This window comes from Gallinula chloropus, assembly GCF_964237585.1.
Source record: "Gallinula chloropus genome assembly, chromosome: Z".
In the NCBI taxonomy this organism is placed as follows: Eukaryota; Metazoa; Chordata; class Aves; order Gruiformes; family Rallidae; genus Gallinula; species Gallinula chloropus.
Window position 1 is genome coordinate 30,608,005 of NC_140089.1, and position 14,340 is coordinate 30,622,344.

General features: G+C 38.1%; 1 protein-coding gene across 1 annotated transcript in view; it reads left to right on the forward strand.

The window, feature by feature from the left end:
- Nucleotides 1-221: 221 nt before the first annotated feature.
- The window catches only part of JAK2 (Janus kinase 2), a 48,190-nt gene continuing 34,071 nt past the window's right edge, over nucleotides 222-14,340 (forward strand). The window contains exons 1-5 of the mRNA XM_084278166.1: nucleotides 222-456; nucleotides 10,998-11,121; nucleotides 11,798-11,915; nucleotides 12,470-12,615; nucleotides 13,864-14,185. Of these exons, the coding sequence (XP_084134292.1) occupies nucleotides 237-456; nucleotides 10,998-11,121; nucleotides 11,798-11,915; nucleotides 12,470-12,615; nucleotides 13,864-14,185 (930 nt within the window). The 5' untranslated portion in view covers nucleotides 222-236. The remainder of the gene's footprint in view (nucleotides 457-10,997; nucleotides 11,122-11,797; nucleotides 11,916-12,469; nucleotides 12,616-13,863; nucleotides 14,186-14,340) is intronic.

The following is a 14,340-nucleotide window of genomic DNA, read 5'->3' on the forward strand; positions in this document are numbered from 1 at the left end:
GTTAACAATTTTGGTTTTCCTGTCATAAAGGCTGTTATTTTTCAGACTAGGGCTGAATTAAATCTTTAGTGAACCTCTTCAGCAATTTTCTTGTCCTTAGCTGTTAATGTTTTTCCAGTGTCAGAACAATACTATCATTAAATAGGAGTATTACAAGCAAACCCAAACACCTTTAGTCAAGAAGTACTCCTTGTGTTTCTTACAGGCAAATGCTCTGAACAGAACCAAAACGAAAAATGGCCTGTCTTACGATGACAAATATGGATGGTACAGCAACTTCTACTGTTCACCAGAATGGTGACATCCATGGGAACACCAGTGCACCCAAACAGGCAGAACCATTGCTTCAAGTGTACCTGTATCATTCTCCTGGGAAGACAGGAGGAGATTATCTTCAGTTTCCGGCTGGACAATACGTTGCAGAAGAGATTTGTGCCGTTGCCTGTAAAGCCTGTGGTAAGTATATACGTAATGGTTTCAGTGAAATTCAACTTAATGCAATATTTTTTAATGATCCAGAGCCCATGAAAATGAGGGCATTTAAACTGACATGCTGATATTTCTGTCCTTTTAGACATAGTCATTAACCAGGCTACAAAACTGTTCCTATCGGAATAGTTGTGAGACTGGCGTTAAAATCAAGTGACTACTGTCTTTTTTTTTTAAAAAAAGTATACTATGCTATACCTGGAAGTCATCATTTGTTGAAATAAGATAATTTGGATAGTTGAATCACAGCAGAAGCTGGAAATAGCTTGAATTGCTTTCTGAGGAAACTCAGCAAAGCAGATTGGTCCTGGAAGTTATGCATATGTAGTATATTACAAATGCTTCACCACTTTGCAAACAGATAACATTCTATTACATAGAAACTGTTTATTAGATAGAACCAGTCTGTGTGTGTGGTTAATCCTGGTTAAATCTAAAAATGTCTTCAAATTGTTACATTTACCCAGAGTTTAGCATGAGCAGGCGATGAGACCCATAGTAAAGTAATTCAAGCATGCATTTTGTGCCTGTGTCTCTTTCATTGCAAAAGTGGTTTGAGCTGGTGATTAATGAATTCTGGTCAACTTCACCTATTAAAAATTCCGTCTTTTTTGCTCCTCATGCTCATGTGCACACAGATACATGTACTTAGTCTATCCATACCTTCTTTTGGGTTGTCTGGTACAAGATGGAATTCGTCTTTTTGCTTTCCAAGTGCAAATTTGCATTTCAGTTGCAAATGTATTTAAAAGAAAGGCTTGAAATTCCAAATCTTTCATTTTCAGTGTCTGTCAGTGTTTTCCTGTGCTGTTGAATGTCTTGCAATGAGTTGTGTGCTGTGAGTTGGTAATTTGTGTGTCTATGCTAGTTTCACAAAGATTCTTTTAACCCCTGTTTTTCCTCGCAGTTCTTTAGGCTTGGCAGAGTCTTACTGAGATCCAAGTTTGCAGAGCTGCTCTCCATGTAGTATAAGAACTTTAGGCAGATAAGCACATGTAATGAGTTCAGCATAAGTACTGCCTGGGATACGTTCTGAGACACAACGAGGAGGTGGTATCTGGATATTTATACAGTTTTAGCAGTGTGAGATTCTGTTGCTCCAATGACCCTGTAGATCTGAGTTTGTCAGATGGACCTGGGAGTGTTCTCAAGGTATCTTTTTGATCATGACTCAAATTAAGATACTCCAGTTAAAGAAAAAAATGGAATTGTTTCCCTGCCTTAGGAAATACATCCGTGGTCATTTCTGTAATAAGGATAGATGCCTGTGTGTTTTGGGCTTCGGTTTTGCTTCTGTTTGTCAGCTTAGTTCAAACCCTCAGGTGTAGCATCTAGAGATGTGTAAGGCTAGTGGGGAGGAGAGACTCTTCACTTTCCTTGTTAAAGTGGTATTCAATTTTTAGGTTAGAAAATAGTGAATATCTTTTTGTGGAAATAAATACTGTTGTTGTCAGTGGATATTGCTGAGCATATTGCTGAGCATGAAATGGAGAATAACTTTACTAGACAGTGATAAGAAAAAATGCTTCTAGGTTTACATGTACCAACTGTCCAGAATATTAAACTGATAAGTGCTTCATTCAGTGAAACTCAGTATGATTAAAATAATGTGGTATTTGAAAGAATATACTGTATCATCAGCCATGAAATCAGGTTTACTTCAGGAATATATGGTATCATCAACTATGAAATCAGAAAGCTTCCCTTGCTACTTATCTGAGTAGTTTTTTTTTTTTTCTTTTTAAATCACAAGGGAATAATATATCGTAGAATCACAGAATGGTTTGGGTTGGAAGGGACCTCAGAAATAATCAAGCTGTAAACCCCCATGCCATGGGCTGGGGCACTCTTCACTGGACCTGGGTGCCCAAAGCACCATCCAACACACTGCCAGAAAGGGGGCATCCACAAATTCTGTGGGCAGCCTAAATTCACATTTTCTCTCCCCTTCCTCTTATCAGTGACATTCCTGTAGAAACTTTCCTTGTTTCCCTTGACATCCCTGGCCAAACACAATTCTTTCTAGGATTTCCAGAAAATCTGAAAGTCTTAATTCACTGGAGTAGTAACTATATTGGTAGTTTGATTAGCTGTTTCTACTGTTACTGCTGGTCTGTCCACTTTTTACTTCTGTCTTCTCTGGTTTGAATTTTCTTTTCTTCAGTTTTCAGATGTCTGTTCAAATTGTGATTTTTCTTTTTTTTCCCATTCCCCAACCCTGGGGAGATGCTTATGAGCCATAATAAAATTATCTTTAGGACTTCTTTTTGATTAAACTTAAATTGGTGATTTTTCTTTAGCTTGGGTGGTGTAACTGTTTTAACAGTTGTGCTGTCTTCTGCACTCTCTCCACTTCCCCATGAAAATGTGCAGCCCAAGCCTTCTGTCATATTCTCACCTACATTACCAATCTAAAAATTCCAGCTCCTGCTAATCCACACACAGAATTAGTCTTGTTTTCCATGACATCTGAAGACTTTTTACTCTGTTGCTTGTTATGTCAGACTTTGCCAATCCTTCTGAAGTCTTTCTAGGTTTTTCTGGGGTACTGCTTTGTGTTTTGCTAGTATGGCTCCTACATGTGTCCTTTCATACTCGACGGTTTTAGAAATAGTTTTCTCTGAATAGTACTCCTTAACAAGTTGGTTTTATAAGTTTCTATTGATTCACCATTCTTCAGAGTTTCTAAGGTGTATCAGTAGTGATTTATACTTCCTTATATAAATAAAATGTTTTATCATATTGAGTATTTGTCCTTACAGATCCCAGGTAGCTAAAGTCCTCTGAAGAGTGCTTTCTGCCTGGCAGCTACTGTGGCTACAGAGGTTTTTTCAAAGGGAATTTGTAGTTTCCTTTCTTTCTAAATTGGTGGGAAAGGCTGAAAGGGCAATGGCAGTGGGTTTTTGGTCTCTTTTGTAACAGTTATTAGTGCTTGAATCACAAGGTATTCCTAGTATTTTCTGTTTTTCTAGGTTTTATAGTTGTACGTCAGAGCACATAGGTCTGCAGAGCATATGCAGTCGAATAATATTTATGTTGGCAAGACTAACTCTTTCAGGAGTTAGATATGAATCAGCATGCTTCATAAAGAGAGTGGTGCAGGTAATAGGCACGTCTAAAATATAACAGATTTAGTAATTGTTAATGAACTTTCTCTGTGATCTGAGCAATTGTAAGATCTCTTGATAGCAGAGCTGGTTACACCAAAGTATGACTGGTTGTAATTGGTGGCAAGCAGAGCCGGATACAGGCAAACATCAGCCGTCAGAGACAGTTGTGTTATGCACCTTTTACATGGTTCAAACAAGTGAAGGTTTTCCAGTCTGCGCTGACTTTAGATCTGTTATGTCAGACTGTTGGCTATATAAATGAGTCTGTCTAAATATTATTCTGTAGTTGCATACCAGTCTGAGGCATGGCATGCAGAATCTAAGCCTTTTCTTAGTTTATTTAAGAAACAACTTCCCATTTTTTTGAGAAACATAGTATGACACTTTTTGTAGATGCACGTTTCTATATGGGAAAACTGTCTGAATGTGAAACTGAATACCAGGTTTTCTAACCAGAAATGCAAGAATAAATAAAGTGTCTTGAAATTAAGTTTAAATTGACTAGTCACTGTTGTGGTTCAGCTGTTGTATGTTAACTAATATACTAATTGTCATGTAAAATTTACAAATGTCACACCAAGAAATGAACGAAGTTTTTGCTCTCAGCCTAAGAAAGTGTTTTTAGAGGAACAAACTGATGGTGGAAATAAAATATGATGGAGAAATTGTTCTAGAGGTTACAGAATCATGGTCTTCTGATTTCAGTATGAGGCTTGGTTTTCCAAACCACAAACTTAAATCCTTTCATGATCTCCTCTCTCTCAAATAAGCTTAAATTAAATTTCTCTAAGCTGTTCTTAATGTGTTTACATTCAGTTTATAAAAATATCAATGAGTCAAGGCTATTTGAACACAACTTGTAGTAATATTTCAGGAAAGCCACCAGGCTATGTGAGAGAGTGATAACACAAGCTTTGTGTGATGGTTTACAGAATATCTACAATCTTTGTTCATACATTTTTTTAAATTTGAAGTGTAAATTATGGGAGAAAAAGGGATAATGGGAACATCTGAGAGCTTTAAATTTGAGTCTTGGATGTATTTATTTGCGTACAGAAAAAAAGATGGGTTTTATGCTATGTTGTTATAATTTCATTGTTCTAATCAGTTTGCAATAAGATATAGCTCACTGTTTTGTAAGTGGATTTAAAAGTCTTTATCATCAAATAAAGTAATTAAAAAAAAAAAACCCAATGGAGAAAAAAAAACCCTGTGGACTGCACACTGTACCTGATCAGAAGAATACATTATACATAATACCAGTATTACATGGGAAAAAAAAATTCTTTTAACTTTTTGTGGTGGTTTAGCCCTGGCTGGAGGCCAGACACCCACCAAAGTCAGTCTATTACTCCCCTTCTTAGTTGGACAGCGGAGAAAATATGTATTAAGAGGCTCAGGAGACAAAATAAGGACAGGGAGAGATCATTCTGTCAGCAATGACATGGGCAAAACAGACTCAACACAAAGTGAAGAAGAGAGAAACTACCTAATTTATTACACTACACTGCAAAGAAGAAAAAAAAAAATGGAGTTGGGAGCATGACCAGATCTTAAAACAAACGCAACCAAATCTTAAAACACTTTCCCCTCACCACTCCCTTTTTAGCAGACTTTAGTCAGGATTTTGCTCCCTTCTTCCCCCCTGTTTGCAGTACAGGGGGGGGCAGGGACTGGGGAAAATGGGGTTCTTGGTTACTTCTTCATGAGCTGTTTTCCTCTTCCAGATCTTAAAACACGTCTAACCTCCCCCCCAGCTCCCTTCTTAGCAGACTTCACTCTAGTCATGATTTCATTCCCTTCTTCCCCCCAATCGCAGCACAGGTGGGCAGGGACTTGGGAGATGGGGCCTTCGGTCAGTCCCTTGCAAGTTGGTTTCCTTCTCCGCCAGGGTGGGTGTGTGTGGGGGTGTGTGTGTGTGTGGGGATTCATTCCACACCCTCCTCCTGCTGCACTGTGAGGGTCTCACCCACAGGAGACAGTCCTCCATGAACTTCTCCAACTTGAATCCTTCCCCACAGGGCTTTCTTTATCTCTTTCTCACAGTGTCTCTCAGTCCCCGTCCTCCACAGGATTCCAAGCCTCCCCCCAGCAAACCTGTTCTGACACAAATATTTCTCTCTCATCTCTGTGTCTCTGATTCTCCTCATGGCTGCAAGTGCTGGCAGGGGCTTGTTCCAACGTAGGGTCACTGTGTCTTCTCTGTGTCTCCATCTGCTCCATCCAGCATGGAGCCCCTCCACGGGCTGCAGGTGGGGTCTCGGCCTTTTCCATGGGTTTCTCCACGGGCTGCAGGGGCATCTTTCTCTCTCCGGCACCTGGGCCACCTCCTCCTCCACCCTCTCCAGCCTTGGTGTCTGCCCAGCTCGTTACATCTTCTCGCTCCCTTCTCCAGTGGCAAAATGCAGCTGCTTCTGGGTTGTTTTCTCCCATATGTGATTCTCAGAGGTGCTCAACCATCTCTTGGGCCGCGACTTTGGCCTTGAATTGCTTGTTGTTTATAGTTTAGGCTGGTAGAAAACTCTAACTGCTGCTTAAAAAACCCTTCTCAGCAGCACAGCCTCACAAAACTGCAACACTTTTAAACTAATGATTTGTTGATTTATTCTAATGGCTGAATAATAATGCATAAAAAATATATACAACTTTTGTACATATAATCCGAATTGTTACTGAATTAATGTTAACAAAGTGAGGATATTTTTATGTTACACTAGGCAAGAGAGTTTGTAAATCACAGTTATAAGCAAAGCATTGCGTTGGTGTTAAACCAATTAAATTTGTTCCACGTTCTTGAAAATCTTAACAAATTAGTAGCATAGTATGTGGAGTTTGTGACTTTAAATGTAAGTGTAACATTTAATTAGTACACCATAAAATACTTTCGGAAAGGCAACTGAGGAGCATAGTTTTGTTTAGCATTGTGGTTTTCTGCTATGGCTTGTGCCCTTGGTGTATATGAACCCTAAATTTCTTTAGGATGTCTCTCTTAATCTGCATTCTGACTGGCCTTTCTTCTGATTTCCCCCTTCCCCTTGTGTTAGGAGCATTTAACTCTTAAAGCTTAATTTTCTAAAGGAGTCAGAATCCCAAGAGGAACCAGTTTGGTAATCCTGACTGGGTTGCTGAGTTACAGGCATCTAGCAATTAACAAAAGACCTTGAATTTGTTGGCTTCTCTGGGTTTTTGTTGGATTTTTGTTTTTAATGTTGATGTCCTGAAACTCCACCCAAGAACCTTTTAATTCTTGCCCATGTGATTTGCAAGTAAATTGGGAGTTTCATGGTACTTTCCTTGAAAACTCCTGGTGCCTCTCTGAAAGTTGTAAGATACGTTTTATTATACCAAAGTAAAAGCATTGTTTCAAAACACTTAATGTGACTAAGTACTGACAGTGTCTGCAGCCAATTAGTTTTCAAGGAAGTGACTGCGTTGCATAATGTGAAGCTGGTGGTATTCTCAATTATCTCTCTGATTGTATGGTTCAGAGGAGACTCCTTGTTAGTGGCTAGAGAACGTTCAGCAGATTTATCCTTAACATACTGAATTTCCAGAATTCACGTGGCTCAGACTTGTCATTGGTTTTAACTGCTTACTGGGAGTTTTGGGGAGGTTTGCTTTATTCTTATGTGATGGCATTTCCTGAAAATCCTTGCACAACCCCCTTCACTCCCCCCACCCCAAGGTGAGGAATGGATTAGTCAGAATACTGAACAATAGTGGTTTGCCAGGAAGGGAAACATGATTTAATTAACTGCTCAGAAAATGGTTTTTTGACAGAAGAGTGACTTTGAGTGTTGTGTGAGAGTTTGGTAAGCCTCCAATTTGTATGAAAATCAGGGTAAGGTACTATTTTCTTGTAAGAAAAGTCAACTGATTTTCCTTCTGGTATTTGCAAGGCCTTGTAAGTCTTACATAGTTTACTGGACAGCTGAGCATGACGACTAATATTTGTATGGAGTTTGAAAATCTGAGATTTAAAAATAGCTTTTAATCCATAAATTCATGCAACTATTTGTATTTGGTGATTTTATTAATATTCTTAAACTGACAGCTTCATTAAACACTATTTCTACTGTAGACTGTGCGTGGCTCTCATGTTTCATACTAGTGTCACAGCTTTTGGAGGGTCATTTCCTAATCAATACATACTGTTTGGGTGAAAGAGTACCTAATGTCAATGAAGTAGGAAATGTGGAAAAACTGTATTGCCTTAGCTACTTCAGGGTAAACGAAGTAGTGTGACTTGTCTGGATGTGGAGCTCTAAAACCATAATGAGGAAAAGAAGAAACTACTATGCAAATCATACTTCATTTAGGCTTGAGGTAGAAATTTAAGGAATAAAGTTCTGCTGTGTTACAGCCTTTCATGGTATTACTTGACAGTCTGCACAGCATGGTAAGGATCCTTTTTTTAGCTTTATGTGCTAAACAAAATACTTGCCAAGAGATAGTCATGATTTTGTCTTTGTGGTAGTTCAGAAAATTTATTTAATAACCCTTGCTGGATAAGTGAAGTAGAGAACAAATCTGCTTTATGATGTCTGAGTCACTGTCTCCTCTCCTAATTAATCATTGATTGATTTGATTGTGTGGTTAGTGCAATACAGAAATCCAGGGGAGTTTTTCAGTACCTGTTGTGAACAGATTTTTTTTTTTTTTTACTTGTGTTGAAAACGCATTTCTTAGAAGTTTTTGCTATTGTTGACAAGTCTAGACTTCACCAGAAGACTGATTCCCCACCCCCCCACCTCCACACCCAGTCGTTTGGTTTTCATTGTTTCGGGAGAAAAAAACACTTAAATACTGCAGTTATTCACTTGAAAAGTCCCTGCAACTAATAGTGCTGGTAAGAATTAGATGAAAAGAGATGTTTCTGGCCTTTCTGCTTTCGTCAGACTTCATGGACAATTTTCAACACTCTGGTTAGGGAATTTACTCCTATTTGAAAAATCATTTAACTTTTCCAAGTGTAGCAATGTTCTGGGACAAATACATAATTCTTAAAGGGGAGAAAAAAAGGAAAAAGTCTAACTACATTTCTTAAGAAGCATGTGATCTGTATGTCATTGAGCATTGAAACATACAGGTTAACACTGAGAATTACAAAAGCTAAAGTCTGAGGGATGGATGAGTACAGTTTATACATAGGAACACAGCAAAGAGGATTTCTGTTTTGTTTGATTGATGCCTATGTTTCAGCTCTGTGGAGGGAATTCTAAAATCATGTCCCATGCTTAGTTAAAGTTTCTTTTCAGAATGGTCGTGATACATGTTCTGGATTGGTATGTCTGTGGGGTTTTGTTTTTTGGTTTTGAGAGGTGGAGTGGTACCAGTAGTGTGTTCAGTAGAACACAACAGCTAATATTTGAATTTAAGAACATGACTTGAATTTTTTTTCTTGTTCATTGTCTTTACATGGGATTAGTAATAGGGAAAACGTATTTGTGAGGCTAGGTAAGTATTCAGCGTTGCCTTGAATTGTTTTTAACATCTGGCTTGAATCCTAAGATAGGTTGATGATGCACATGCATGACACTGTAATTGATCTGAAATTACTTAGGATACAGCAGTTTCAACGCTGTGTGGTGTCTAAGTCAGTTGTTACTGCTTTACAGACAACTGATCAGTAATGTAATTGAGTCGATCCCACTTCACCTCAAATAAGAACCATGGCCAGTTGCATGTATTAGATTTCTTATTAACTCCATAAAATGGATCAATTTCATATGTCTCAAATCTGATGGATCAGATAGGTCTACTGCACCATAAATTTAGGATATCTAGATTTACAGCTAATCCTTCAGTTACTAGTCCCTTCAGGGTTATTTCTGTGGGGGTTTTGTTTAGTTTTGGTTTCTGTTTGGTTACTTTACATAATTCTTTCCATTTCTGTAGTTTCCTGTAAGTGTGTGACTCCTTTTCTTAGAAAATCTTGTGTTATGACCTGTAGTTGTGGTATATTTTGGTGCTCTTTAGTTTAAACAAGTATCAGATGATTAGCCTGTAGATTTCAGTAGTTTAATGTGACATCTGCACAATAGACCTTTTGTTCTTAGCCCTCTTACTGACTCCCTACAGAGAAAAACCTCATAATGTAACAAATTTAAGCTAGTTGTTATTTAAGACTGAATTACTTTTTGTTCCACAAGCTTACTCAGTTTTATATTTGGACTTGATTAGTTGCTTCTAGTTGATTGTCTTACATGCACTTTTGATGTGATTACAGAAATTTGAGTCTGCTCTCTTCAGTAGTTACCTAATGTTTTTCAGAACAGAAAGAAATAAATAAGGATTGTTTTATATTTTTCTCGTGGTTTCTTGTGTGAATTTCTATTATTTCATTCTGTCTTTGGGGAGGGTTGAGTACATTGTCTTTTCCTAGAATTCTTTTGTCTCTTAACGTCATTTTAATTTACTTTTGTTGTCTTTATCTGTTATTTTTCTCAATACTTACTGCCTTCATCCCCCAAAGTGTATTGCTTTAATGTAAACATAGTTTTCTTTCCTTATGACCTAATGTGATTTTTAAGTTGTAATTTTCATCTGATTCTCTGACCTCTACACCTGTATTTCTTTATGTCGTCAAAATGTTTGTCAGTGGTTGAAGTTCATCCTTTTGTGCCATCAATGCTCAAGCGTTTAGCCTGTTTTCCAAGTCATTGCTGGCATCTCATGGATGCATAAGGCTGCAGCACAGTACAGTGCTGTGGGTTCTATTTTATTTTACACTGTACTTTCAGCTGGGAGCTCCAAAACCAGATGAGAATTCTGGTGCTGAAGAGTTGATGCTCAACTGATTTCCATAGTTTGTGATTAAGTAGCATTGCTTGGCAATTCTCATTAACACAGTCCTGAATTGCTGAGGGGGAAAAACTATTTTCCAGTTTTGTTAGATTAACAGTATATCTATGGTTTGGTTCTCAGCTGAGCTACTAAAATGTAAATGGAAGGTGGTTCCTACTTATGATAACTTTCTTCGTAATGCTTCACTCTTAATTTTTCATCGATCTAAAACCCTTGAAATCAATGCCCGTATCTGCTTTTGGGAGAGGTAAGGAAAAAGGCAACAGACTGTTGTAACCTGCTGCTAAACTGAGAGGCTAAGAACCATTGTATTAAAAGCCATACAGAAAAAGATCTTGTCATTTAACAGTAAAGTGTAGGGTTGCAGGTGAACACAGTCTGCAGCCAGAGAACATAACGGCAGAATGAGAATATGAACCAGTGAAGCCAGTCTGTAGTTGTGGGGTGATGATTGCAGTGCTGTTGATGGTGAGAGCGCAGTGAATAGTGCCAGTGAACGTGCCAGATCTGCTGCTTTTTTTTTTCTAATAAGGATGATTCTTTGTGAAAACAGTAACCTATATGACTTTGGTTCTCTATTCTTTGTTTTAGGTATCATGCCAGTGTATCATAACATGTTTGCACTCATGAGCGAAACAGAGAGAATGTGGTATCCCCCAAATCACATCTTCCATGTAGATGAAACGACTAGACTCACTCTCATTTACCGGATAAGGTAATCTAAATCAAATTTTATGCACTTTTCACAGTAAAACAAAACTGTGAGGTAAAAACAAAAACCAACAGAAAGATACTCAGTTGAACCACAGTTTCACTAAGAATTTATGGACAATTTGTTGGTGATGTCTGGATAAGAGGTAGATAAAAGAATCAGAATTAATGGAGTAGGTTTGAATAATGGATTATATCAACTGTCTATATACTGTGTGTTTGCCATGTCAGATTGAAGAAGCAAACAGTTAAAAATACAGTAGAAGTAAAAATAGTATTAGTCTTAATAATGATAGATCTCATCTTCTCTCTGCTTGCCCATTTGGAATTAATTAGTGTTAGTGGCAGTTCTGAAATACAGAGTAGTTATCCTGTGTAGTCAGGTGGATATCTTTAATAGGACCATTTTTCTCTAACCTGGTTTTGTAATGTGGACATCTAAAGCTACAGTCACCGTTTTCCTTAGGTAAAAGATTTTATTTACATCGCATAATGTTTTAATGATGTAATAATTTTAAGATGCCAAGAACTGGATCCAAAGCCTTCCACTGACTACTGGGGCTTCATACTGGTCCACCAAACTAGCCAGCACTAATTACATGTTTATGGAAATGATAATGTCTGGTGTCGGTAAGCGAAAGTATCTGTTTACTGATGTTTGCTTAAATGCTTCCTAACAGGTTTTATTTCCCCCACTGGCATTGCAATGGCACGAGCAGAGCATACCGGTATGGCATTATTCGAGGTACAGAAAGCCCTGTTCTTGATGATCTTGTCATGTCTTACCTATTTGCACAGGTATGATTTGCTTGATTATTTTTTAATGCAAATTGGTAAACTTTGTTAGTATTTATGCCCTTTTATGTCTTCTTGTAGTGACTGTGTAGGCTTTTTTGACAGCTTGAAGCCCACTCAAAACAAAAATTAAGGTCCTTGTCATATTTTGTATTTGGAGAGGTGAAGCTCAGATGGCAGTTGTGGGGAGAACAGTGAGTGTGTGACTCCTTTCTCGTGCCACCACCAATTGGCAATCTTTCAGCGTGTCTTCCATTTTGGACTGGCACAGTATAGAACAACTCGCTCCCCATATGGACCTTTTTGAGATTTGAAACCAAAATATTTTTAAATTCATGTGAACGATTGCAGCTGGCATTCATTATGAACACATGCAACTTTTTGTGGATGAAGGGTTTAATTCAGAAGGCGGCAGTCTTTAAAAAATAAAACAAAGAAAAAAAAAAAACCCAAACCCAAGACAACAACCAAAAAAACCACCCCACACTCAAAAAACTTTTCTTGATGAACAGCAGCGCTACAGTTTCAATTTTCCTTCTTGCATTCTTCTTTCTCAGTGGCGAGCTGATTTTTTGGATGGATGGATACAGATGCCTGTTACTCACGAAACACAAGAAGAATGCCTTGGAATGGCTGTTCTGGATATGATGAGAGTAGCCAAAGAAAAGGACCAAACCCCACTGGCTATTTACAATTCAGTCAGGTGAGGCCATAACTGTGTCAAACTTACCTGATTATTTGCAAATTAGCATCTGGGATGAGATGTTCAGCTGTTGGCATTTGATTTCTTCTAGCATAACAATTCCATAAACTTACTGATAGTATAAACTAGAAATTATGGAAGACCTAGTATCATGATGTCTATTCATGTTTTTGGGTACATGGTTTTGGCTCTTCTAGTGAGAAGTAAGGCAACAGCTATTCATGTGGGAAAGGTTATAAACAATAATTTGATTTGGGAGAGACTCTCTGTACATGTCCAGTGATGGAGATTTCACCATATCTCTGGTCAACTTCATCCTGTATATGATTACCCTCATTGAGGAAGATATTCTCCATATCTAATCAGTCTCCTCTGTGATACTGTGTCTGTTGCCTTTTGACTTTCACTGTGCATGTCTGAGAACTCACCTCCATAACTGTTTGCTAGCTGAAGACAACTAGAACACCCTACTTGAGCCACCTCTTCTCCAGGGTGAAAAATCAAGTTTCCTAACACCTCTTTTATCATGTTGCATGCCTCAGGCTCTTAACAGTCTCGGGCAGATCTCTCCTAAACTTGCTTGAGTTTACCAATTCATTTTGGTTTATCAACCTAATTGCTTTCTACTCCAGCTGAGTTAATTCTGTCCCCGCTTAGTGCTTGATGTGCTCGTCTTTTAATGAAACTGAGCAGGAGTGAAAAACAATGAGACAACGAATTGGCCAGCTGATTGCAGGAGGCAAACTGCCCTTTTTGCCTTTGATAGACTATGAACTGTGATACAGGAACTTCAGTGAGAACCAATCACTGATACAATCAACTCTATTTTACTGCCTATATTTTCACGCAGGAAACTTGTCCTTCATCTGTGTAATTGCCTCCATCCATGCGGTATCCTCTTTCAACTTGTACACCAAACAGAGCAACTGTGTAACTTATGCTGCCCTACCTCAGAATTTCAGTAATGACTAGAAGAGACATGTCAGGATTTATGGAAAATGCATGATGTAATATATGTTGAAACTGAGTGAGGGGGGAAGATGGAAAAAGGGAGAAGACAGGGGTTTGGAAGAATATGCTACAGATTGAAGAAAGGAGCCTTATTATTCTACAGTTTAAAGAGTAAGGTTACATTTAGAGGAAAAGATATTTTTCATATTGTCTTGTTTAGTACAGAACTAATTATTTTTGCTGGATATAATGAATAAAATTACTCATTTTCTTTTTTTGCTGGTTATGTATTTGCAGCTACAAGATGTTTTTGCCTAAATGTGTACGAGCGAAAATCCAAGACTACCACATTTTGACACGAAAAAGAATACGATACAGGTTCCGGAAATTTATCCAGCAGTTTGGCCAATGCAAAGCTACTGCCAGAAACTTGAAACTTAAGTACCTTATAAATCTGGAAACCCTTCAGTCTGCCTTCTATTCTGAGGTTTTTGAGGTAAAAGAACCTGGTGGAGATCCTTCTGGACAGGAGAGTTTTGCAACCATTGTAATAACTGGAAATGGTGGAATTCAGTGCTCAAGAGGAAAGCTTAAAGAATGTGAGACACTGGCAGAGCAGGTAATTCCTTTTTCTGTTTTAATAATTGTGCAGTTTATTACATAACAGAGTGGGTAGCTTATGTGAGAAGTTCTGATTTTCCCCAGGTAAATTTATTATGTAAATTTTACTTCACAGTGATGATATAATTTCTGTATGACTGAGGCTCACAGAAG